Raw genomic sequence first — 23,579 nt, 5'->3', positions numbered from 1 at the left:
AAATCTTAAACCACTGGCAGTCTGCAAGGCAAACACCAGGACAGTACAGAAGTCCTTGTGTTTATCTTATAAAATTAATACTCATTGTTAAAAAATTGCACAAAACCAACAATTATCTCACTTTAGAGAAAAATAAACTTAACTTCCTCAGTATGTAATAGAAGAGATTCCAAATACTTAATGACTAAACTTTCTTCAAAGAGTAGTTCAAAAAACATGAGATGTAAATCCAAGGGGGTGGAAGTGGACTGAGACATCAGGCAAGAAATACTGATCATAGCACTGTTTTCCAAAGTAGTGTTCTTCTGATGGCACAATACAATCATTTTAATACTGACTCCAGATTGCTTTCACATGTCCTGGTTGAAGAAAGTGAGGAAACACTGAATAGTCAGTGTCCTTCTGTAAGGCAGCTAAATCATGGTGTCTACATTTTACCTGGAAACAATTTTGGCTGTACCCTTTCAGACGGAAAGGATCATAGTGTATTGCTCTGGGAAGACTGAGAAATACTTGTCTCAGTCCTTCCCCAAGCATCATCAAGCAATAGATAATGTCTTTAAACCCCAAAGGCACCTAAAAAGAGATGGAATATGTCCACTCTCATAAGATTCCATTCTTGCGGCTCAAACAGAAGAGACAAAGATCATGAGATAACGATCACACAACTAGGTTTGTTTAGGCTCACAGCCATGAAGGAAACAGGAAGGAAAGGAAGAGGAGGCTTAATCCTTCAAAATCTACTAAAATGCCCTCCTCGCTCAGTAGTATTTTAGAAGACAAAGTAAAGGCAGGGTTCAAATAGCAAGCCAAATGGAAATTAAAGGATTAAATCCCCTCTTTTCCACAAGTAAAGAAATGGAACTTTGAAACTTTTATGAATGGAACCAACATGCAGTCTTCATATTGTCTCTTAAGTCCTATATAATAGTGCTCTGCAATGTCTTTGCTTACTATATAATACTGTGTTGCAGGCATCATTGTTTTGAGTCCAAACATGTAGGTTTGTACAACACTGACACCGTGTGTCAAAAATATTTTTTTTTATTCTTTCATTGAAATCAAGGCTAGAGCAACTGCCATTTGGAAGGGAGAAAGATCACATTTTAAAACTAGTTACAATAAAAAAATCTCAAGTCACGGTCAAACAGTACATACCAGTGGGACAAAGGCCAAAATGAGAATTTCAATGAAAGATCAGTGTTGTCTTCAAGATACCTGTTGCGCAAGATACAATCAATTTTACCAGATACAAAAAAACAAAAAAATTCATAGAATTTTTAGATGGTTTTCTTGAGAGGAACCCAGTTCGCTTGAACAGTGTTTCCGACAACTGAGGGTTCCTCCTTCAAAAAGGCTGCTGTATAGTGAGGATGTGCCAAACCACAACCCAAAGTCTCTCAAGAAACTAAATGTCTTCAGCCTCTCACAATTCATCCTTGTCCCAGTCATCAAGATCTATATCACTGAGATCAATATCCTCTTCAGCAGGTAGCTAGGAGACAAAGCAAAATATGTGTTCATGTAGATGACAAAACTGATGAGTTCCTGCACTTCAGAAAAATCTATTTCTCGAATCACAACAGGAAGCATTCTGGAGTTCACACAAAGGACGCTGCACCTGAGGAAGCCTGACTGCAGTTGGTAAAATCAATTTTGAAATGAAGGTCAAACTTGTACCTAAACCTTTTGGCACAGCAAATTACTGACAAAAAACTTTTACACTGGTGGGTGATTTTATTAAACCACAGTTTCATCCAATACTGCAGCTTACTGCTCTAGGAAATGGATTTTGCTCCTAAATTAGTTTTAACAATGCAATTTCAACTACAGAATTTTAGCTTGTACTAAATAGCATGTACAATAAAGAAACTCATTAGGATGGAACACACTTTTGTTTATCCTGCAGTCGTCTCCCCCTCCCCCAGTTATTTCATTCTCAATAACATTCTCAAGTAGTTTAGAGCTAGCTAGATGCAAACGGCTCTTTATAGTTAACAGATTCAGAAGTCTGTTGTACTGCATTAATTCAAAGCCACAGTTAAAAACAGCAGCTTAATTGTAAAACACTTGCTCTGAGAGCATCGATGAAGACTAAATTTTCTGTCAGCGTATTAGAAATGTCCTACCTCCTCTCAATTAGGGAAAAAAAAATTAAAAGGTTGAGTAAGGTCTCCAGCTCTACCTTCTAACAAGCAACCAACCCAGTTTGCAGGAGAAAAATCCAAAGCAAGGAAAAGGAATAAGAAGATGCCTATATATAAATCAGGAAAAGGACATTAACTGTGACAATGAAAAAGCGAAACAGGATCACAGTGAGAAAAAAAAAGTCAGCCTAGCTTTGAACAGAGATCAGGTGTCAGACAGGAAAATAACACACAGTAGTAAGTGCTAGAATTAAGTTTTCAGTGAGATCTTTGAGGAGAAAAAATGGATTTTCATCAATACTAAAAAGATGCCTGTGGGAGTTAGCAAACGAACTAATCTGAAGACGACGGTCTGGAAACATGCTTGAAAAGTCATCCCATGCCACGAGACCACATCTGAATTGCTAGAGACACAGTGAAAGTGTTCATGTATTCAGAGATTAAAGAGCTCCTTACCTCACCATCTTTCCCGTCCCATGGTTCTATTGTGTTAATCTTTGTGAAGCCCCCCGCAACTACTGGTGCTGTGGACCCACGGCCAACAGACAGCTCCCTAAAGGAAGGAAGGCCCAAAACATTAGGATTCTGTTGTTGCCCCCCCCCCCCCCGCCACAGTGGTACAGTAGCATACATTTTGCTCAGAAACAACTCAGGCTGACACACAAGACTGTAAAGCTTTCTAGACTCAAGTACACTTGCTTTTGCTGGGCAACAAACACTGCAGATTTTTGTTTCTTTCAAGAGTTAAATATGCTCAGCACGGAAGGGAAAAAAAGGTTTACATTTACAATATGCCTGACTTCAAGTAAAGATAGCCTTGATATAGAGGGAGAATAAAACAGCTACAACAGATTTCAGATGCTGGAAGTGATGTTGCCTATCAACACAGAACTTTTAGCAACGTTGCTCAAACTCGACAGATAATGCATATGCTTCTAAAGATTTAGATGCCAAAACACATATATGTATAAGTACATAAGTTTTTATACCTTAGGAATTCATTAATCCCTTGTTCACTGAATGAGCCTTTCAGGAGTGCGAATTTCATTTTCCGCGCATTAACCGCTGCCATTGCTGGATAGCCAAATCCTCCAATTCCCAAGGCATTTTCAAGATCAGGCTGTGCTCCTGCTTCAGACCACAACCACCTAAGAAGAAAGGAAACAGACCCATGGCTATTGGGATTGAGAAAAAATTAAAGCGGAACTTGGCTATATGTATCAAAGCTACTTTTTGAACCCGAGGGTTTGCGTCAATGCCACTGAAGTAAGTCGCTGAAACAGGATAAGGGTGGTGGGTATCCCAAGCCCAGATCTTTTACATCCAGTTAGTAACCAAGCTAGCACTTTAGAGCATGTTCTAAGATTATAGGTGTGCCCAACTTTAAGTCTACAGAAGTCCTTGGCATAACGAAAGCATCCTGCCCCCCTAAAATTCAGACATATGAAGAGGCACCACCTCTCCTAACAATACTGAATGGCAAAACAGCTGGTACTTACCCCCACATTTTCTTTTTGTATTTGTCTGCCATCTTTAACATTACTTCCAAGTAGGAGTTTCTACCTGCAGCTCCTGTTTGATGGGGGGAAATTACCAAATGAGGGGATATGTTTTACGCAAGTAGACAAACGAGGGATAAGTGCTTTTTTTTGTTGTTGCTTTACCTGTATCTAGAATATGAGGCAAAACAGAAATGATACAGAGCTGGTGAGCATCGCATGTTTGCTTCAAGACATCCTCATTAATAATCTGAAAAAAGGTAAGAAACAAATGCGTAATCACCAGCAAACATAATGACAGAAACAGATTAGCAAAGGAGCAACTCTGCACCATGGGCTAATTTCAAACTTCTCTCTGCCTCCAGTGGCTCCATTCACTTTTCTCTCAGTGCCACTGACATGCCCTGCTCTGTCATCAGAGCAAAGCCTTATGTTCATAGCTATCCAAGCTCCATTACCTGCCACTTGGCTTAGCTGCTCTGGCTCCCGAGGGCTTATAACAGCCTTTGCCCAAGCGCCACAGAACTGAGACATTCCAGCATCAATGAGCAGCTTCTTAGACTTATACCCCCCCATGAACTTCCAATCTGCGCTTGTAAATGACAGTTATACTTTCAAAACCCTTCCCAAGAAACGAGTAACTTTTAAGCCCTCAAGATGTATAAACCTGGTGGGTTGGATCCAGCCAGCTTTTTCACTCAACTTCACCCAATTCCCCAACCTACTATACAGTCCCTGTCTTGCATAGCTTTTTGCCTAATATGTTCCACTTTCCTTTTTACCAGCAGAAAAACTGCTTGGATTTAACCCCAATATGGCATTGTGTGTAGTATAGCCAGGAGATCCTAAGGTTGTCCAGCAGCCTGAAATTCTAGTTCTTTTAGCATTATGCACTGCTAGGTTGCCAGGTAGACTTATTTTTGGATCTGAAAGAACTCTGAAAGAGCTGTGACACCAAGTCAGTTTGGTGTAGTGGTTAAGTGTGCGGACTCTTATCTGGGAGAATCGGGTTTGATTCTCCCCACTCCTCCACTTGCAGCTGGCTGGAATGGCCTTGGGTCAGCCAAAGTTCTCAGAGTTGTCTTTGAAAGGGCAGCTTCCAGGAGAGCTCTCTCAGCTCCACCTACCTAACAAAGTGTCTGTTGTGGGGGAGGAAGATAAAGGAGATTGTGAGCTGCTCCAAGACTCTGAGATTCGGAGTGGAGGGCAGGATATAAATCCAATAACATCATCTTCAGATGGCTTCACGTGGAGCAGTATGAAATTGAACTCAGTTCTCCAGATTAGAGTCTGCCGCTCTTAACCAATTTTACCATGCTGGCTCTCTAATCCCATTATATACAACGTTCAACCAAAAATTGACCTGTTTTCCACCCCAGCAGCCCCAGCCTTGTTGAGCCTGCTGATCCTTTTGGAATTTTGAGACAAGAATAGGGGATGACACTACAAAATGCTATAGAGGAGTCCTAGCCATAACCTTCCTCGATAAACTTTCAGTTTTGACTAAATGGAAATGTTGAGGGGAAACAGAATATTTTCAATTTTTGAAGGTGACAAAAAAAAGCATTCAGGTAATACTGTAATTGCCTGTCTGATTTTATGGGGGGTTTTTTTTGGGGGGGGGGGGAGACAGGGAATGTATATGTATTCTGGATATGGTAGGTGCTAGGTGGATGGGGAGGGTTTCACTGGCTGAGTATAAGCCTTCCATTCTTCTCCATGTCATCTCATTTTTATTTTCTCTTCTTGTAATGAACTACCTGCCCCTACTGGTGGTTAAACTGTTGTTATGAGGAAGCTGCTTCTCTCACATACCCCTAAGGAAGCCAAGATGCCAGTTTCTGCACACGTTATTCTTTAAGCTCTAGTTACTGCCTGGGCAGCATCCCTTCACATTTAGCACTCCTCTATGCTGGCTAAAGCACCATTATTATTTCTCAAATTTTTATCTTGCTCCCTCTCCTGTGAATGGGACTCGGGGCCACTAACAGCATATAAAATACACCTGATAAAAATAATTCAAGAGATACGATAAAAAATACAAATTAAAAACCTATCCCCATTAAAATCTTGCTACTATCAAGCAAGGTAGGATGCATGGATGGTGAAGACACAGCTGAAGTATAATTTACCAGCTGTCTGGTAGACCGCAATTATCCAGGGGATGCCCCCAAAAGAGCAGCCTTGTATGCCCTCTGGAATCCCGGGCAGGGGTAGGGGTTAAGGACAAAGCAACTAAAAGAAAAAAGGGAAAGGCAAAGGAATATGAAAGATAGCAAAAGAAAGGAGTGAACAGGTAGAGAAAGATAAGCAGAAAGGAACATGAAAAGGAGTCAGACGACAAGCCACAAGGGAGCACTAAACTACTTTTCTCACATTGATAACAGTTTTTCAAGACTACCAGAACTCCAGTTCATTGGTTTTTGTTCTAAATCTTCTTCCGTTCCATAACAGAAGTTATGTATTTCCAGTTAAAAGGACTGTAAACACAGAACTCAAAAGCAAGCTAAAAAGCAGTTACCTCACAGTAGGAAAAGAGCTCACCTCTAGGAGTTCAGGTGGCGGTGCATTCTCAGAAAACAGGTCCAGAGCACGAGCAACAATATCTGATCTAGTCCGTCCACCATCATAATCAACAGGGTCTTCTCCTTTCTGGAAGATCTTGATGGTAGGAAATCCACGGATCTGCAACGAGGTTTTAGAATGGTAACAATCAAGACTGACAGGTGGATCTATATTATACGGTCAACCAAGTCAAACCAGGTCAACCGATACGATTTAACCAAGTCAAATTCTTGGGATGGAGAATGCAAACTGTCTATGCTTATAAACAGGGCTTTTTTGGTAGAAAAAGCCTAGCAGGAATTAATTTGCATATTAGGCTCCACCCCTGATGCCAAGCCAGCCAAAATTGCATTCTTGCTATATAAAAAAAGCCCTGCTTATAACCCGGTGCTGATTGTAAAAACTGCAAGTCAAGTTGTAAGACAGCCATTAAATTCTTAAATATTAGATATATTCTTAAATACCCAACAGTATCAATTCTTCATCGGCAGTAGAAATAGACTACTTTCACAAACTGCCCCAACTGAAAGAAATTTAATGTAACAGAATTTCGTGATCTCATGTGGTAAAGTACCTAGAGTGCGTGGAGGAGATCTGGGAAACTTTTGGGTCAATCCTCACTTTGCCATGGAAGCTTTCTTGGGGACTTGGGGCAGCCACTCTCTCTCAAGCTAACCTAACTCACAGGGTAGTTGTATGGAGAAAATGAAGATGGGGAGAACAATGTACACTGTTGGAGCTGCTTGGAGGAAGGGTGGGATTTAAAAAAAAATCACTTATGTAAATGTGCAGTTACTCACCCCATACCGGCTTGCTAACACTTGGCTCACTGTAGCGTCAACTGCAGCCAGCTTCACTTTTCCCTTGGTTTGCTCCTTCACTTCTGTTGCAGCTGAGGCCCATTCTGGCTCTAGACTGTTGGGAAGATAAGTGTAATTTGTTTTTTAAAATTCATGAGAACTGGTAATACGTAGCATGAAGGAAAAACAAAGAAAGAAAAAAACATTAGAGATGTGAATGCCGCGAAGACAAAAAAAGGGTGGAGGGGAAAGCGGAGAAAAACCATTTTCTTTCCATCCCCATATGCAGATTTTTGGGGACTGCTGGAAAAAAATTACTTGAAATACTCTCATTTGGAAGGAGCACAATGCTTTCTAAGGCGTTTTTAGTTACTCAAAAAGTATAATATGAATGTGTGTGTGTGATGGCAATTTCTGTATATATTGTAGACATAGCATGATTTCAAACATATATGTATTCTTTAAGTGTGCCTAACCTTGTCCACCATTAGTATGCTAAAATGTATACGATGGGAATATACTACTGAAGGGCTTTCACTGCTATGAAAATTTAACTCCATAAACCCAAATGTCTATTGTTCCTGTACTTCTTTTTACTTCAAAACGTGTGTCTTCTGCAAAATGGAGGGTTTGAACCTATTTCCAGCACTCACAAACACCCAATGCTAATCATTCCTTTTATTGTGAAGTCCCATCTCTAGGAACAAATTTGTTTCCATGCACAAAAACATCTTAAGAAAACCACATGTTTAACTCATAGCCCAACCTACTTTTTGCAATGTCCACACCAAGGAGCATAAAACTCTACCAGCCAGACATCGTCGCTATTCAAAACATTCTGATCAAAGGTGTCATCTGTCAGGTCAATCACATCTTTTTTGCCTGAGCCTCCACTATCTCGGCTGCTCTGTGGTTTGAAACAAACACACACACCCCAGTTTAGTTAGAACATCTCTTGTGTCCTTCCTTTTAAAGATTGTGGGTGGTCGGGTTTAAAGGAAAAAAAGAGAAAAGGATAGGACAAAGTGTGCAATTGGATGTGCTAAAGTCCCCTGGGAAGTTGCCTCAGAGGCCCCTCCCTCCCTGCCCCCCAACCAGGGGTGGAATTCTAGCAGGAGCTCCTTTGCATATTAGACTACACACCCCTGATGTAGCCAATCCTCCCAAGAGCTTACAAGGCTCTTTTCTGTAAGCTCTAGGAGGACTGGCTACATCAGGGGTGTGTGGCTAGTATGTAAAGGAGCTCCTGCTAGAATTCCACCCCTGCCCCCAACGCTTCCTCCCGGGTTCAGGAGACACCTGAGAACAATGCTATGCATGCTATGTACAGAGAAAATGGTCCCCCCACCACCAGAAATGCCTTTCCATCAGATATAACCTAATTTGTGTCATTACTTGACATTCATCAGTCAAACCGCATCATTATTTTCTTAGCAAACAGAGCAGTATTTCTCACATTGTCCTCCCAGCTTGAAAATTCTTGAAACAAAAACCATAACGTATTAGAATTAATTTGCACTAAATGGAAACACAAGGAGTCCAAAAGAAAGAACTCCATAAATAATCTCCAGGGTTACAATTCAAGAACTCCTAATTGGATTACATGCTTATTTTTGAGACCTGTTCATCACAAGGAACTGACTGAGAGTTGACTAGAAGTACCTGTTTGCCAGAACTATATCCACCTCCTCTGCCGTTAAGGCGATCTTTCACCATTGACCGAAGGGCACTTAGAGCACCATCAACAATAGCGTCACTTGTCCTGCCCCCTAAGACACAAGTGAAAGACAGTGAAAATGCTGAGTAGCGATGTTAAGACAGCTGCAGGATGTCAACACTTTCCAATGAAGGCCTTGGAGTGCAACAGCTGCAGACCAGGCAGAAACACCTGATGGCGTTTTGCAGCAGAAGGGGCTGTGGCTTAGTGGCAGAGCATTTGTGAGGCATGCAGAAAGTCCCAAGTTCAATTCCCAGCATCTCCAGTTACAAAGGACCAAGCAGCAGGTGATGTGGAAGACCTCTGTTTTGAGACCTTGGAGCGCTGCTGCCAGTCTGAATAGACAATACTGACTATGGTGGACCAAGGGTCCAATTCAGTATAAGGCAGCTTCATGTGTTCAAAAACTTGTTCCATCACAGCCTTGCCATGCCTGAGAAAAACCACATTTGTCCAAGGGATTCCTATGGTAACTAGTATCAACTGGGGGGCGGGGGGTTGGCACAAAGCCAGGGAACTACAACCTACAGCTCCTTCCCATTTCACCATGCAATGGGACACCGTAATGCCAGAGCATGGTGTAGCAGTTAGCCTGCTGGACTAGGATCTGGCAAACCCAGGTTCAAATCCCCATTCTCCCTTGAAATCTGCTGGGTGACCTCACTGTTTCTCAGCCTAATCCGCCTCACACGGTTATTGCGAAGATAAAATGGAGGCGAGGAGAATGATGTAAGCTGCCTTGGGTCCCCACTGTAAAAATGTCTGAATAAAGTCTCACAATTCAGTTACTGAGGCAGTCTTGTGGCAGCTTCAGTATCATATAAATTGACTCATAACAGCTCTTTTCTAACTGATCAGGCCATGAGAATTTTTGAGGCAGTTATGACAGCTTCAACCTACTAATCTCTCATGAAGAGATGCAACCCCCCCCCCCCCACCAAAAAAACCCCCAGAGCTCATTAAAGAGCTTTTCCAGAGGCAACCTGTTTGGGACAGTTGATTTGTATGGACTGTTTGACTGCCATATGTAGCAGCTGGTACTATTGCTTTTGTGTTTCATCTGATTCGTAGGCTATCTTGGGTGCTAAAGCGGGGTTACATCTTTGGTACCCAAGGTTACATCTTAAAAAAATAAACTGCTCATCCTTTAAATATGAAAGGCATGACAACAAAAAAGTACATCCTCAACATTTACCTTGGTAATCTTCTGCTTTGTTCTTGTTGGCACCAAAGATCTTGATTGTGGGAAATCCTTTCACACCATACTGACTACCTAAGGACTGGTGCTTATCTGCGTCGACGGCCCCTACTTTCACAACGCCCTGCAAGAGAGAGAAAGAAGTCTATGTTAGGATGAATGCATAAGACAAAAAAAAAGGTCTGTAATTGGCCTGAACGGACCTGTTCAATCCTGGAACATTTAGAAACACACTATTTCAGTGTGGCTGCCTTTATTTAGCTTGAATAGTAAAAATAAGCTGCCCTGAGAATTAATTTAAAATATATGTAAAATAGTTCTTTAAATTGGGTCTGAAAATGGTGGGGAAGGGGGTTGTTAGATAGCATATCTGTATTCCTTTTCAAGACAGATTAAAATCACCTATTACAATAGCCCACAAGAACTGCATGGTTGTGATCACATTTGTTGAGGGCGCAATGTTCACAATGGTTTTCAGACAATCTGTGTTTTTTCTAGTAGTGGCCGATTCAAGTTCAATTACTACGTTGCACAAACGAAATAACAATCAAGTCTCTTTGTTCAACTTGACCAGAATATAACAAAACAGGAATGAATTTATTTGCAAAAAAAATGCCAGATGGAACACTCAGATCAATGCACTACAGCAGTCAGGGTGTTGGACAAGAGTTTGGGAAACAATCCCTTTCTGCCATGAAGCTCAATGGGTGACTTTGGGCCATTCACACTGTCTCAACCTCACAGGTTTGTTGTGAGAACAGAACGAGGAAGAACAGAGTATGCCACACAGAACTCCTTGGAAGAAAAGCAAGATTAACGAAAAACAAAACTAGATGGATAATTGATCCTAAATTCATGGGAGAGGATAGAAGACTGACTACAGTCTAGTTACTAATAATATGACGCAGTCAAGGAAGTAATGATGGAAGCGAAAGTAAAGTGTTCTTTTGTATAAAATCTTGGTCACAAATATGTAATGCCTTGCCCTTTCCCCCCTCCTGAGACCCTGTACTTTTTAACATGTAACAGGCAGAAATTCAACAGGCATGGCTCCAGGCTCTTCCAAAGCCATACACATTTTTTTTTAACCACAGAATACAGGATGTTCAAGGTACTACTAATGCAATCTCAGGTGTCTCAAAGGGCCCCAGAATTTTTAAAATCAGAGTCAATAAAATAAGTGCTAGTTTGTGTAAGATCACCCAACACTGAAATTCTATGCAGAGTTACTCTGCTGAAAGCCCACTGAGACTGTGCTCTTTCCATACCATTGCGAAGCAAGAGGGACAACACTTCCCAACACCCTGGCATCTGATCCCCACCAGTATCCACTACCTTTTGGAAAGTTAACTCACATTTAATGCTGTTGCAGCTTTTTTCCACTCAGGCGTCAGTCTTTGGCAGTGACCACACCTTTCAGGGGGGAAAAGAATCTCAGTAAGACTTAAACAGTTTCCAGAAGTTATCAGACATAAACCTGGGTCCTGTTCAGCATAAGCATGACAGGGCAGCAAGAGAATAGTACTGGCAACAGACCACTGGGCTACACATCATAATCCCTTTCAACAAGCCTCTGTGCCCTTCAGCAGGCGTACCCTGAGCAAAAATAGTACTGGGGCTCCATCACAGCCTTTTCATGGAAGGCCAGCATGATCAGCCGAAAGCTCAGAGGCACTTAAAAGGTACAGAACCTTTATCAAGAAAAGACAAACAAGGAAATGGCAATTACTGGCTTTGCCAGGATCAGAACTCTCTTGGGAGCTGGGCCCAGGCTCAAATTCACCACATAACTGCCTGGCACGAGAGAAAGGCACATCTGCCTCAGGAAGAAAGCTGCAGTTCATGTTCTTTAAGGTCTGACTGCTGCCACAATGAAAACGTTAGGCTGGTTCAAGGCAGGGGTGAGGTGGCAGGGAAAAGCCTCACTCCCAACCTCCTGTGAGACTTTCTTGTCTCTTGTGAGAGAACCAACTGGCCATTTGCAGCTCATGGCACTGGGTTTGAGTCCCTACACATGAATCCAGCTGGGTGACCTTGGGTCAGTCACAGTTCTCTCAAGAGCTCTCTCAGCCTCACCCACCTCACACAGGGTGTCTGTTGTGGGGAGAGGAAGGAAAGGCAGTAGTACTTTGCTCTGAGACTCCTTTCAGTAGTGAAAGGCAGGGTATAAAAACCAACTCTTCTTCTTTCTCCTCATAAGGGTTCAGATTGTGGACCAGCAAGGAAGGCAGAATTGGCTCACTTCACAGGTTGCGGGAGAGAAACTGAGGAGAAGTGGAGGAAGGAGGAGACTGGAGCTCCTCCCTTCTCCATATTGGAGGCCCTGCAGGCCTCAAGAGGTTTGATGTTGAGGGTGACAAAAAGAGATCTGCCTGGAGGAAGTTAAGATACCCTCCCCAGCTTTACAGTAACAATAATAAATAAGGCTGACAGCAAGATCAGTCACTGAGCCACAAGATGCACCTGCCTCTGCTTTAGATGCCAATCCCCCAGAAAAGACTCCTCCACCCCCCCCCCCAAAAGTCCTGTAGGCAGAAGGAAATAGCAGTTGAACAGCCAGACTCTAAAAAAAAAGGCCTTTGAAAGTGCATTTCCTTGTAAATTAAGCAACTTAACTGTGTTCAAGGTTGCAGCCAAAATGTTCAAGCTTTGGATCAAACCAAGTAACAGACATTGTGCCCCAGGACACAGAATGAGGAGGCTCTTTGCCCATAGGCTAGCTAATGTTTATGAGCTGAGACAGCTACAGGCAGAGCATATACCTGTATGCATTATTATCCAGCTCCCCAATAACTCAACATAAGCTTACCATGGTGCATAGAATTCTACTAGCCACAAACTGTCACTCTGAATGACTTCTCTGTTAAAGTTTGTTGGCGTCAGCTCTATAACATCGTCACTGGAGGAATACAAGCTGTTGACAGCCAGAAACAACGTGCAGCTTACTGTTCCTAGAATCCAAAAGAGATAACAAAATCAGAACCAAAACCTCTTTGAAGGAGACAAATGACTTTACTTTATTTATTTAATATGTTTATGTCGCCTTTCCACCTAATCAGGGTCCACACAGCAGTGAATGTAAAAACATTAAAATTCACTTAAATACATTACTGAAAGGTTGCATATTTAACAGGGGGAGGGGGCAACAGATGCCAAAGGAGGTTCCCCCAAACTACACGGGATGGGATGAGGCTTCCTGGGACACAAGACAATCATGAATCATGCCCCACAAAATTCCACTCTTATGTCTGCCAGCATCCATTAAAATCTATGGGTGTAGTCAAGTGCTTCTGAATGAAGACTGTACTGTCAACTGCTTAAATCATTCAAGGATTAGCCCTAGGCCAGGGTTTCAGATACACAGACTGTGTTCAACCCCAAACCAAGTCCTATTTTTAGAATCCAAGAGTGCACAAGTATGTTGACGGTACAACCAGTATATATGAAAGCTGCTCTAAGCGCATGCTAGAAATGTGGTACACAAATGTTTCAAATATTATCTCCACTTACTAGGATGGTGATACTTTGTAAGTTTTATTACTGTAGGTTTTCACAGCTATGCTGGGACAATATTTTAACTGGTCAGAATTTAAACAAAAGGCTGGATTTCAGTTATTAGAAATAGCAATAAGACTGATTTTTAAAGTTAGGAGAAAGTAAACTTAACTCAATACTGAACTTTTTTTAAAAAAATCCACTTTTCAGTACTTCAAGGTGTTCCAATTCCTAAAGAAGAGCCTACTGTAGTTTTAGTTTAACCAGTGTTACTACTCACTTCCCATATAACTGGCACAAAAGGAATTTGTTGTAATGGCTCACTCATGCGAGTTAATATCTGAACAATCCAGTGAATGGGACTCAAAATAAAGCATATTTGCCTACATTCACTTGCCCACAGGCTTATAGAAATAGCTGAACACAACTTTTTTCTTCAAGACGGCTTTTTATATTACAATTTGAATGTTCACAGGAACGAATTCGAATGATTCATGTTTGTAAAACACATGAGCAGAGAAGTCTTTACAATGGCTTGCACCCATTTAGGACAGTACTAAAAAAGTTTTTGTTTCTTTCAAAAAGGGATCTCAGCACTACAAAAACTTGGGAGAGCCTATTCAGAAACTTGCGTCAAGCCCGGCAGGCCAATGCAGAATCACCACAGTGGGCAAGCTTCAGATCCCACACCCTGAACAGCTTATGGTGTTGCCTTGCAACTGGCCATGAGTAAAAGACAACAACTTCAAGAGAAGGAAAGAGCCCCTTGTAAGCATTAAGCAATCCTCCTTCCCTTCACACTCCAGATAGAGTTTAATATGCTGCACCCCGTCTCACTGCCCCCCACTTTTTTGCGTGATTTTCATTTTACTTGTTATCTTGGGGGGAACAGACATAGTTTGCTGTGGTTTTAGAAAACATTTTTTTTAATGCATGGAGACAGCCAGATTTACATAAAGGACTTTTTAAAAAAATGATTGCTTGCAATGCCTGGAGACACCAGCTCCCCCAGAGGAAACAGAAAACACCTCTCTCACCTACCGGCCGGTTAGATTCGAAGTTACGCTTAATATTTTTTGACTCGGGGACTGTAGACCTATTTGCTCCCCTCCTTCACTACGACCCAGCCCACTCCTTTCAAACGGGACAATAGAGCTAATCCCCTCCCTTGCCATAGCGAGCTTCTTCCGCCAGGCCCTGGCTCGCTCCCCAACAACCTTGCAATGGTGCCCATCCATTGCCCACCCCCCGCTGCAACACCATAACCTTCCCTGCCCCATTACCCAACAACAGCCGCCTTCCGGTAAACGAGCCCATGGCTGTCGCCGCTCCACTGCCAAGCCACTCCGATGGGGCCACCGCGAGTCTCCGCTCCCCTTCCACGCACAGCGCCAAATGTTGCTCCGATCCCAGCCGTGGCCGTCGCTCATTGGCGCTCGCGACCTTCTCTCCTTTGCATAGCCAATGAGAAGCCGCCGGATCATGCCGGGGTGGAAGAGACTCCGGAAAGGAGGAGGCGAGGCTTCCAGCGTGAAACGGCGAGAGGAGCTTCGAAAGTAAGGAGGCGGCCCGAAGAAGAGATCCGGAGCCCGTGAATCCGCTTCCTGGCCGCCGCGTGACGTTGCAAGCAGCGACTGGCTGTCCGCGGAGGCAAGAGAAGAATTAGGAATTCGGTTGGGCACTGCCCCCCTCCAGTAAATTTCATCAGTTCTTGCTTGCTTTCCGGTTCATTGATTTTCTTTTTTTGGTCGAAAGAAAAAAGAAGGCAGCAACAATGACAAGAAATTGTACAAGTCAATTTTGCTCCCTCCACTTTCCCTCAACGTTTATCTGTTAATGTTAATCTGTTGGGTTCTGAGAAATTTGTCAGCCTCTTTAACGTTCTGCACCGCTAGGTGGTGAGCGAGACTTGTTTTTAAGGCAAGAGCCATTTCAGAGGTGGTTTGCCATTGCCTGCCTCTGTGTCACGCACGCCCCTGGTATTCCTTGAAGGTCGCCCATCCAAATAGTAGCCAAGGCCAACCCTGCTTAGATTCTGAAATCTGATGGAATTAGGCTAGCCTGGGTTATCCAGGCCAGGGCAGTGGTCTTCCTGCTTGTCTGACATGTCAATTCAGAAATAAATCTCATTACCCAGGCTTTACTCCTGGGTAAAGGTGCTTAGGATTGCAGCCAGTTGATGTCTCATGAGCCTGCCTTGGCGGGGAGGGCGGGGTATAAATAAAAACTTATTATTATTATTATTAAGTTTGTGTATGTAGAAGGGAGGGGCAAAGTCATACTTCGTCTAGGACTCCGAAACCCTTGGGCCATTCCTAAGTATTTTATACACAGATCTTGTGTCCAAAGCCATGGAATGTGGAGTTGTGTTAATATGCTGACAACACCTACTCCAATTTTAATTTTTTTTTTTTTGTCATCAGCTTCATCAGGAGTCAGCCTGAGCATTATTATGTGCTGGATAACGAAAGATAAATTGGCAGTGTATTCCAGTAAGGTAGAGGAACTGAAGGTTTGCAAGGCAAGTGCGAGAGAGTGCATGTTTGTCTTGTTTTCAATAAAAAAATATGGAAACAAGCATACTTAAAAATAAAATTAAAACACACATTGTAAAAACTTTAACATTCCAGGCACTTACAGGACAATCATTTGTAAGAGCCAGGGCTTTTTTTTTTTTTTTGCAGGAACACAAAGGAATGCAGTTCTGGCTGACTTGGCACCAGGGGGTGTGGCCTAATAAGCAAATGAGTTCCTGCTGGGCTTTTCCTACCCAAAAAAGCCCTGGTGAGAGCCAAAGGTGCTTCTAAAGACTTCCAGCTAGGGATGGCAACAGTTTAGGAAATACCTAGTGTAGATTTTTTGGGTGGAGGAGCTGGGAGAGACAAGGGTTTGCGGAGAGGAGGGACCTCAGTGTGGTATAATGCCATAGAGTCCACTGTCCAAGGCAGCCATTTTCTCCAGGGGAATGGATCTCTGTCCCGTGAAGATCAGTTTTATTTCCAGGAGCTCTCCAGGATCCTCTAGGAACAGGGCCGTAGTCAGCAGGGGGAGGCACAGGGGCAGTGCCTCCTATGGAATCTTTAGCACCCCACTCAATCTTCCCTTTTGCTGGAACGGAAGATTGGGTGGGTATTATATAGTGGGTTCTATGCATTGATGAGTTGAAAGATAAGTGATAACGAGCTCTTTAATAAGTACAGCATAGTAGGTGGCTGCACTAACAAAACTGGGAACTGGGCCAATGGGGCTAAACTTCTATACATCTTTGGGTTCCCGCGCAAGCACGTTATTGGGTCCTTCAAACCAGTGGGGGCTTGTGATTGGTCCAGGGTGGCAGAGATTTGGATCCTGCAGCCTATTGTCCCCAAGTTCCCAAACTCAGTCCGTATGGCTCCAATGAGCTAGGCAGGAACACCCAAAGTCTTCACTTGTCCACATACGTAACAGTGGAGGTGCTGCAGATTTTATGGGGCACCACCCCTGTTCCACCACCACCCCTGGGTTACAGCCCTGCCTTGGAGGCTGGCAACCCTAGAAAAAGTCCAAGGAGACCACAGACCTTCTGTGCGGAAGGATGTCCCATAGTTCCAGAGCAGCCACCAAAAAAAACCAACCAGTGGATCAAAGCATATTCCACTTGCATGGTTCAGAACAACTGTATACCAGTGAAGCTGCCACATGCTCTTATACCAGCTGTAGTTATGCAAAGGTCCTGTTTTTATTTTTTAATCTCCAATATGTTTCTTAGCAGTCTTAACTGCACATAAGGTGAAGCAAACTCTTGATTCTGGAAACTTTCACCGTTACAAGAAGTTCTGGCATGCTGTGTTGTGTAGCAGCAAGTTTTATATTGCCTGAAAGACACATCATCTTTGGCAGGTTTCCTGCTGTATGACCGGTAAAAAGCTAATTACTCTTTCACTGAATGCAAGTGGAGAGCAATGAAAAAGCAGCTGCCCTTGAACTACGTCAGGAGCCAATCTGATGTAGGCTAGTATAAAGAACAGCCATAATTTGGTTTACTCAATTTGGCTATATGCACCATTGGGCAATGCTTGATCCTGACCAAGCTTACAGAGAAATTTGGACCACTAGATACTGCCATCTGGAAAGATATCTCCAATGGTCCTGTTTAATCTCAACAACAAAGAGCGGTACCTATTCCATTAAAAAGTTTTTAAATCTGGATGTCTGGTGCTTTGGTCTTTGTTGCCAAAAAGGGGCTATTAACCTGGTGCATGCCGTTCCAATTAACACACACAGGCGAGGCACTCAGTTCAGTGTGTGTGGGGACTTTATTCCAGGAATAAGGGGGATACAGAAAAGCAAATCAACTCCACCCATTCTTCTCTGATTTCATTGCAGCTTTTATACCCTTACACAAGCAACCTTTTACACATGCACAAGCCTTACTTGGTTCTACTTCCCATGGCTAACTTCTACATGTCAGCAAGCAAGAAGATAAGCTTGAGATATACTGCAGACCATTTGTTCTCTCCCCGGCCCCCGCCCTTTCGTATTCTTCTTGTTCTTTTGTGATCTGCATTTCTCAAAATGTTCCTGTTTCTTCCATTGCAGAAAACTATCAAATTTCATGGAGTTGGGCAGAGGCAGAGTGTTAGCCGCCCACAGCCACCTGCCAAATTCTAACAAAATGGCATTACTCTTGCTCATCAGTCAGGTATGTTGTAATTTTAACAAATAAAGTCAAAATGTGTTTGGGGCACAAGTATTTTATGTTCTTAATAAGTGTACCTGATCATAGAAAAGTTGCTTGTACATTTGAGACATTTCCATGTGTGTAAGTATAATTTCACAAAAAGGGGGCGGGGTTTACACTAGAGGAAGGTGCTTATGTATGTAACTAAAGTGGATGGGGTTTTATGCACAGTTTTTAATAACAATTTGGTTTACGATTCTGTGGTTCTATAGACTTCTAGAGTTTTTTTTAAAAAAATTGATCTTGATATTTCTGCATATAAGGTTTTTCTTTTTTTTTCAACCTCCTGGGTTACTTACAATATTTTCATCATGGGAGAGGAGAGTTAAAGAAAAATGTTTACTTTCTTTTTGGTTTGATTTGCACAACCCAGTCAGGTAAATTCATAAATTGATTTTTTTTAAAAAAATTGGATTGTTGTATATATTTATGGTTTTAGCCAACCCAGTTTACAAATCAGTAACACATGCATGTACTCTCACAATTAGATCAGCTCTTGTTTTTATAGACTTAATGAGCAAAAGGTTTGGATCCCAGGGATTTTTCGCACTAATGGTAGCACCTTCCACTGGCAACAAGGTGCCTTTCTCTGATGCAGGAGGCTCTTTCGCTAGCTTCAGGGGAAGGCACTTTGTGCTGGAGGAAGGTGCTGCCCTTAGTAGAACAAATCCAGAGGATCCAGCTCACCATTTGCAGTGATATGTGATGCTTCTTCTGGTCTCCATAGCTTGTAGCCTTTGGTGAGCCTATTCTCCATAAATCTGTCTAACCTTCAAAAGCCATCCACACTTGTAGATGTCACAGTATCCTCTGGCAGTGAATTCATAATTTAATTACCCACTGAGTAAAGTGTGTGTATGTGGGGGGTGTCTTACTCCTTTTCTTCAACTCGTCTGAGCAAAGTTGATCTATTATTTCAATGTACCTCACTTTTACTTTTAAGTAAAGCTGAAGCCTCTCTCCAACTTAAGTGGTTCTTTCATTTGAGGAAGAGCTGCGTATGTTGGAGGAAGAATAGTTGGATGCAATACTCCCTCTAAGCTGTGGAGTCTTGTGAGCTACTGGCATTAAAGTTGTGAGCTACTGCATAAATTAGTTCGCTCTGGGGCCATCCTTCCTGAGCAAAGACAAAAATGTGTAAGCTGGAGGCTAAAAAGCTGTGAGCTAGCTCACATTAACTCAAATCAGAGGGAACACTGGTTGAATGAGATCCAACCCAGAATATTCTTTTGTCTTTCCTGAATCTATCACCTCTCAACTTCACTAAGACTTATGTCAGGAGTTCCCCTGACCTAAGTCAGGGGTGTTGAACATGCAGTTTGGGGGCTGAATCAGGCCCCCAAAGGGCTCTATCAGGCTCCTGAACAACTGGCTGTCATCTGCTTACTTCTTCGTCTTTCCTGCTTCCTTCCTATATAAACACCACAGTTCCTGCACTAGAATGTCATTGGGTCATTTGAACCAGTAGGGGGCTGGTGATTGTTCCAGGGAAGCAGAGTGTGCTTTGCAAGGCTTGCTCAATTGCACAGCAGAGCTACTGAGCCAAGCCTCTCTTCCTTCTATTGACTGAGACTCCTCCCCCTCCTGGTCCCCTGGGGCAGGAAGGAAAGAGCCAGAGCTTTCTTTGCCCAGTTCCCTGGATCCCATGGGAGAAATACAAAGAAAGCATCTTTAAGACCAATGAGTGCTAACATTTTAAGTATGTTTTAAGTTTTTAAAAATATATATTTGTGTTTGTCTGTGTCTTTATAAAATTTATATATCTGCTACTTAATCTTAAATAGGTACACACATGGCCCAGCCCGACATGGCTTGGCCCAAACTGACATGGCCCGGCCCAACAAAGTCTCATTTATTTCACATCCAGCCCTCATAACAAATGAATTCAACACCCCTGGCCTAAGTACTAGTATTTTGACAGGCCCTTTCTACCAGCTGGTAGAAAGGGCCTGTCAAAATACTAGTACCGCCAGGACCCAGACTACTCTGCAAAGAGGCAGTAGGGAGTTTGGGGATGTGTTTGCTCTGTCTAAGGTAACTGTCTTGTATTCTAACTTATCTAGACTCATGTTTCGTGTTCTTTTCCTTAGATCTGTATCCTCAGGGCGTGTATGTGCTCTTCCATGTATGCGCTCCAGTTTAATCTTTAGTAATAACATTTCTTTCCTGTTTCAGAAAACAGACTGTGATTCAAATCCTACCCACACATCAAGACCACTATTACATGCAAAGAACATGCATGCATGGGGGGAGGGGCTAAAGTAGCTGGAAGCTCTGCCCTTTGTGTTTGCTCAGAGGCTGTCTTACCAGGGTCCCCCAAGACACTGGATACCTAATAGGCTGAAGTTTATATCTTAGGGTGGTACGTAGCATGAATACGAACACACCCCGTGGCGGGTGGCTGCAGTGCGCCTCTTCATTTTGGCTTCTGTTGGGTGTGTGGACATCATGTTTAGTGTGGGGGGGTAGTTCCTGCCTGGTTCATTGGAGCCTTAAGGACTGAGCTTGGGGATATGTGAACAATGGGAAGCTTGATCCAAATCTCTGCTTCCGCGGACCAATCACCAGCCCCTGCTAGTTCAAATGACCCAATGATGTTCTAGTGCCGGAACTGTGGTGTTTATATAGTTGGCCCTGTTAGCCAACAGCAGTCTTTTAGTCTGTTTATTACCATGCTGTAATCACAATAAAGAACTTTGATTCACCACTACCAAGTCTCCTCATGCATCGAACCCACTATTTAAACAGCTTCTCTTTGTGGGGAGGAGGCTGAGGCAGGTCTCTTTCCTGAGGGAAACTCAAGGCCTAGTGGTGGTGGCGATGAGCACAAGAAACAACATCTTAAAATCAGGAGTGGTAAGTAGTGGGGTCGGGACCCTAGCCTTGCTATTGAAGCAGTGGGGCTGGAGCCTGAAGGGCCCCACTGTAGCTAAGGGGCTGATCTGAAGCAACAGAACAAATTTGAGTCTTCTGGCACCTTTAAGACCAACAAAGTTTAATTCTAGGTATAAGCAGCCGTGAGCATGCACAGAACTTTGTTATGAGACACGGTCCTTAGTCTTGTTCTGAAACTGATGAGTTTTATTTATCTAAAATTTTTGTGCCCTGCCCAGTTTGGTGTAGTGGTTAAGTGTGCGGACTCTTATCTGGGAGAACCGGGTTTGATTCCCCACTCCTCCACTTGCACCTGCTAGCATGGCCTTGGGTCAGCCATAGCTCTGGCAGAGGTTGTCCTTGAAAGGGCAGCTGCTGTGAGAGCCCTCTCAGCCCCACCCACCTCACAGGGTGTCTGTTGTGGGGGAGGAAGGTAAAGGAGATTGTGAGCTGCTCTGAGACTCTTCAGAGTGGAGGGCGGGATATAAATCCAATATCATCATCATCTTCTTCTTCTTCTTCTTCTTCTTCTTCTGATTTAGGGTGGCTAACAAAGCAGCACTAGCTGTAAGGAATTAAAGACAACAAAGGTGTGTGTGGTAATGCAATTAAAAACAATACAAATAAACCGCTAAAGTAACTACAAAGAGTCCCATAAGAGGCATTGGAGTTGTCTGGGGATGCTGAATGTAAGAAATGCTGAAGAGCCGGTTGCGTCATAGAAACAATGGAACAGATCTTCTAACCACCCACAAAGAATGAGTGTACATACTTCTCATTAAGTTTGAAGCTGAAAAGAATGACCACCTTTGGATCAGTGGATATGAGCACTCATGCTCTAGAAAAAAGGCTGCAGTTGGGAGAAGAAAGAATTCTGTTGTATGGTTGCTTTAGCCAGGTGTTCAAGATAGCCAGCAGATGGTGCTGTATACTTTGATAAGAATAGGACGTTGAACAGATTCCAGTACAATGGTTGCTGGTAGGGTACATTTTTGACAATAAGAAAATTCAGTTCATATCAAGGCCATCCCTGTCACTGGGCAAACTTGGCAATTGTCTAGGGCGCTGGCCTTCTGGGGGGTGCCAAATTGGGTGCTCCTCATGTGACTTGGTGATGTTATCAGTGCAGGGGCGGGGCACCAGAAGTTAGCCAGAGAGTCTGGGGCCAGCCCTGGTTTGTATGGTAAAGTGTTCTTGCTGAAAAACTTCTTTGTTAGTGAGGTGCCAGGTCACATTGACTGGGTGGATTCTTGTGAGTCTTTGGGGCTCACAAGGCTACTTCATACACAAGCTTCACACTTGCATTTAGGTCAGGTTTCTGATGCTGCCACGAGTCTTTTCCTTTCTCTCTCCGTTAGTATAGCCTGATTCTCAACATGACTCCAGCTGCCAATTCTTAAATCTGAAGACTGGGGCCATGTGCTAAGAAGGAATCATCCAGGTTTGTAGAAAAATGTAAGATTTAAAACAAATTGAGGGGGATTTGGATCTCTCAAACAGAAGAACCTCTGCACTTGTGCAGACAATGTGAAGATACTGTGAGTGAGGAGCATGCAGCTGATGGTGGGGCTGGGGGGAGTGATTTTGTATATGCACATGTGGTTTACATGCTCTTGAAACACGTGTTTCTTCTCTGTGGGTGTCCTTGCAGCGCCTTGCTCACATGAAGGATTTCCCTTGTGGCAGTGAATGTTGTGGATGAGCCCTGAAAGAGTAATATTAGGAAAATACTTCCATTTCCTAAACTTTATAGTGGAAGCAAAGGAGAACCACTCCAGTGAACATTTATGGTCCCTTAATGCCTTAGAGGAAAGTTTTTATGTGTTGGATATTATGTCCTTGGCTTGCTCACATGAAGGATTTCCCTTGTGGCAGTGAATGTTGTGGATGAGCCCTGAAAGAGTAATATTAGGAAAATACTTCCATTTCCTAAACTTTATAGTGGAGGCAAAGGAGAACCACTCCAGTGAACATTTATGGTCCCTTAATGCCTTAGAGGAAAGTTTTTATGTGTTGGATATTATGTCCTTGGCTAAAATGTCATCCTGGGAAGCTGCTTTAAGAGAAGCATAACCTTTCTTCAGACACTTGCAAAACAATTGCTGCAGAGGCTGTGATGTTTTCACCAGGGCTTTTTTTTTTTACAAAAAGCTGAGCAGGAACTCATTTGCATATTAGGCCACACCCTCTGGTTGTCACCATTGTTTAACACAGGGCTTTTCTGAAGAAAAAGAATAGCAGAAACTCATTTGCATATTAGGCCACACCCCTGGTGCCAAGCCAGCCGGAACTGCGTTCCTGCTCAAAAAAAGCCCTGGTTTTCACAGTGAAAAGTACCAAGAGGAACCTCAGAATGTTCTGTAAGTGGCACTGAAGCTCACCTCTTGGGCCTGAATTGGCAAAATTCCCTGCACCCAGCCTCATTATGGCTATGACCCATCTCTTTTTGTTTGTTTGTTTCCTCTTTTCCATAGTCCTACCTCTGAGGATCTTGAGGTGGCATGCTGGACTCCCCGCTCCATTGCTTCATCCCTACCACCACCACCAACCCTGTGAGGTAGTCC

The 23,579-nt window shown here is 43.1% G+C and overlaps 1 protein-coding gene across 1 annotated transcript; it reads right to left on the bottom strand.

The window, feature by feature from the left end:
• Window positions 1-1,023: 1,023 nt before the first annotated feature.
• PDIA6 (protein disulfide isomerase family A member 6) lies at window positions 1,024-23,545 on the bottom strand. The gene is made up of 14 exons (XM_060254884.1): window positions 23,496-23,545; window positions 14,705-15,059; window positions 12,736-12,887; window positions 11,282-11,339; window positions 9,924-10,050; window positions 8,674-8,780; window positions 7,782-7,918; window positions 7,012-7,126; window positions 6,191-6,331; window positions 3,812-3,896; window positions 3,647-3,719; window positions 3,137-3,295; window positions 2,604-2,700; window positions 1,024-1,495 (listed from the first exon to the last, which is right to left on the bottom strand). Exons 1-14 carry the CDS (start codon window positions 23,543-23,545, stop codon window positions 1,427-1,429), a joined length of 1,725 nt encoding a protein of 574 aa, XP_060110867.1. The 3' UTR covers window positions 1,024-1,426.
• Window positions 23,546-23,579: the final 34 nt, after the last annotated feature.

Source organism: Heteronotia binoei, chromosome 1 (genome assembly GCF_032191835.1).
Source record: "Heteronotia binoei isolate CCM8104 ecotype False Entrance Well chromosome 1, APGP_CSIRO_Hbin_v1, whole genome shotgun sequence".
Taxonomy (NCBI): domain Eukaryota; kingdom Metazoa; phylum Chordata; class Lepidosauria; order Squamata; family Gekkonidae; genus Heteronotia; species Heteronotia binoei.
This window is presented reverse-complemented; position numbering and strand designations above follow the sequence as displayed.

Excerpts from the sequence above, each read along its gene's own strand:
- PDIA6 (XM_060254884.1), bottom strand. The coding sequence starts at position 23,545 with ATGAAGCAATGGAGCGGGGAGTCCAGCATGCCACCTCAAGATCCTCAG. Across the intron at positions 15,060-23,495 it reads CCACCTCAAGATCCTCAGAG|CCAGTCGCTGCTTGCAACGT; the intron begins GTAGGACTATGG and ends CTCCGCGGACAG. Across the intron at positions 10,051-11,281 it reads AAGCTGCAACAGCATTAAAT|GGCGTTGTGAAAGTAGGGGC; the intron begins GTGAGTTAACTT and ends TCTCTCTTGCAG.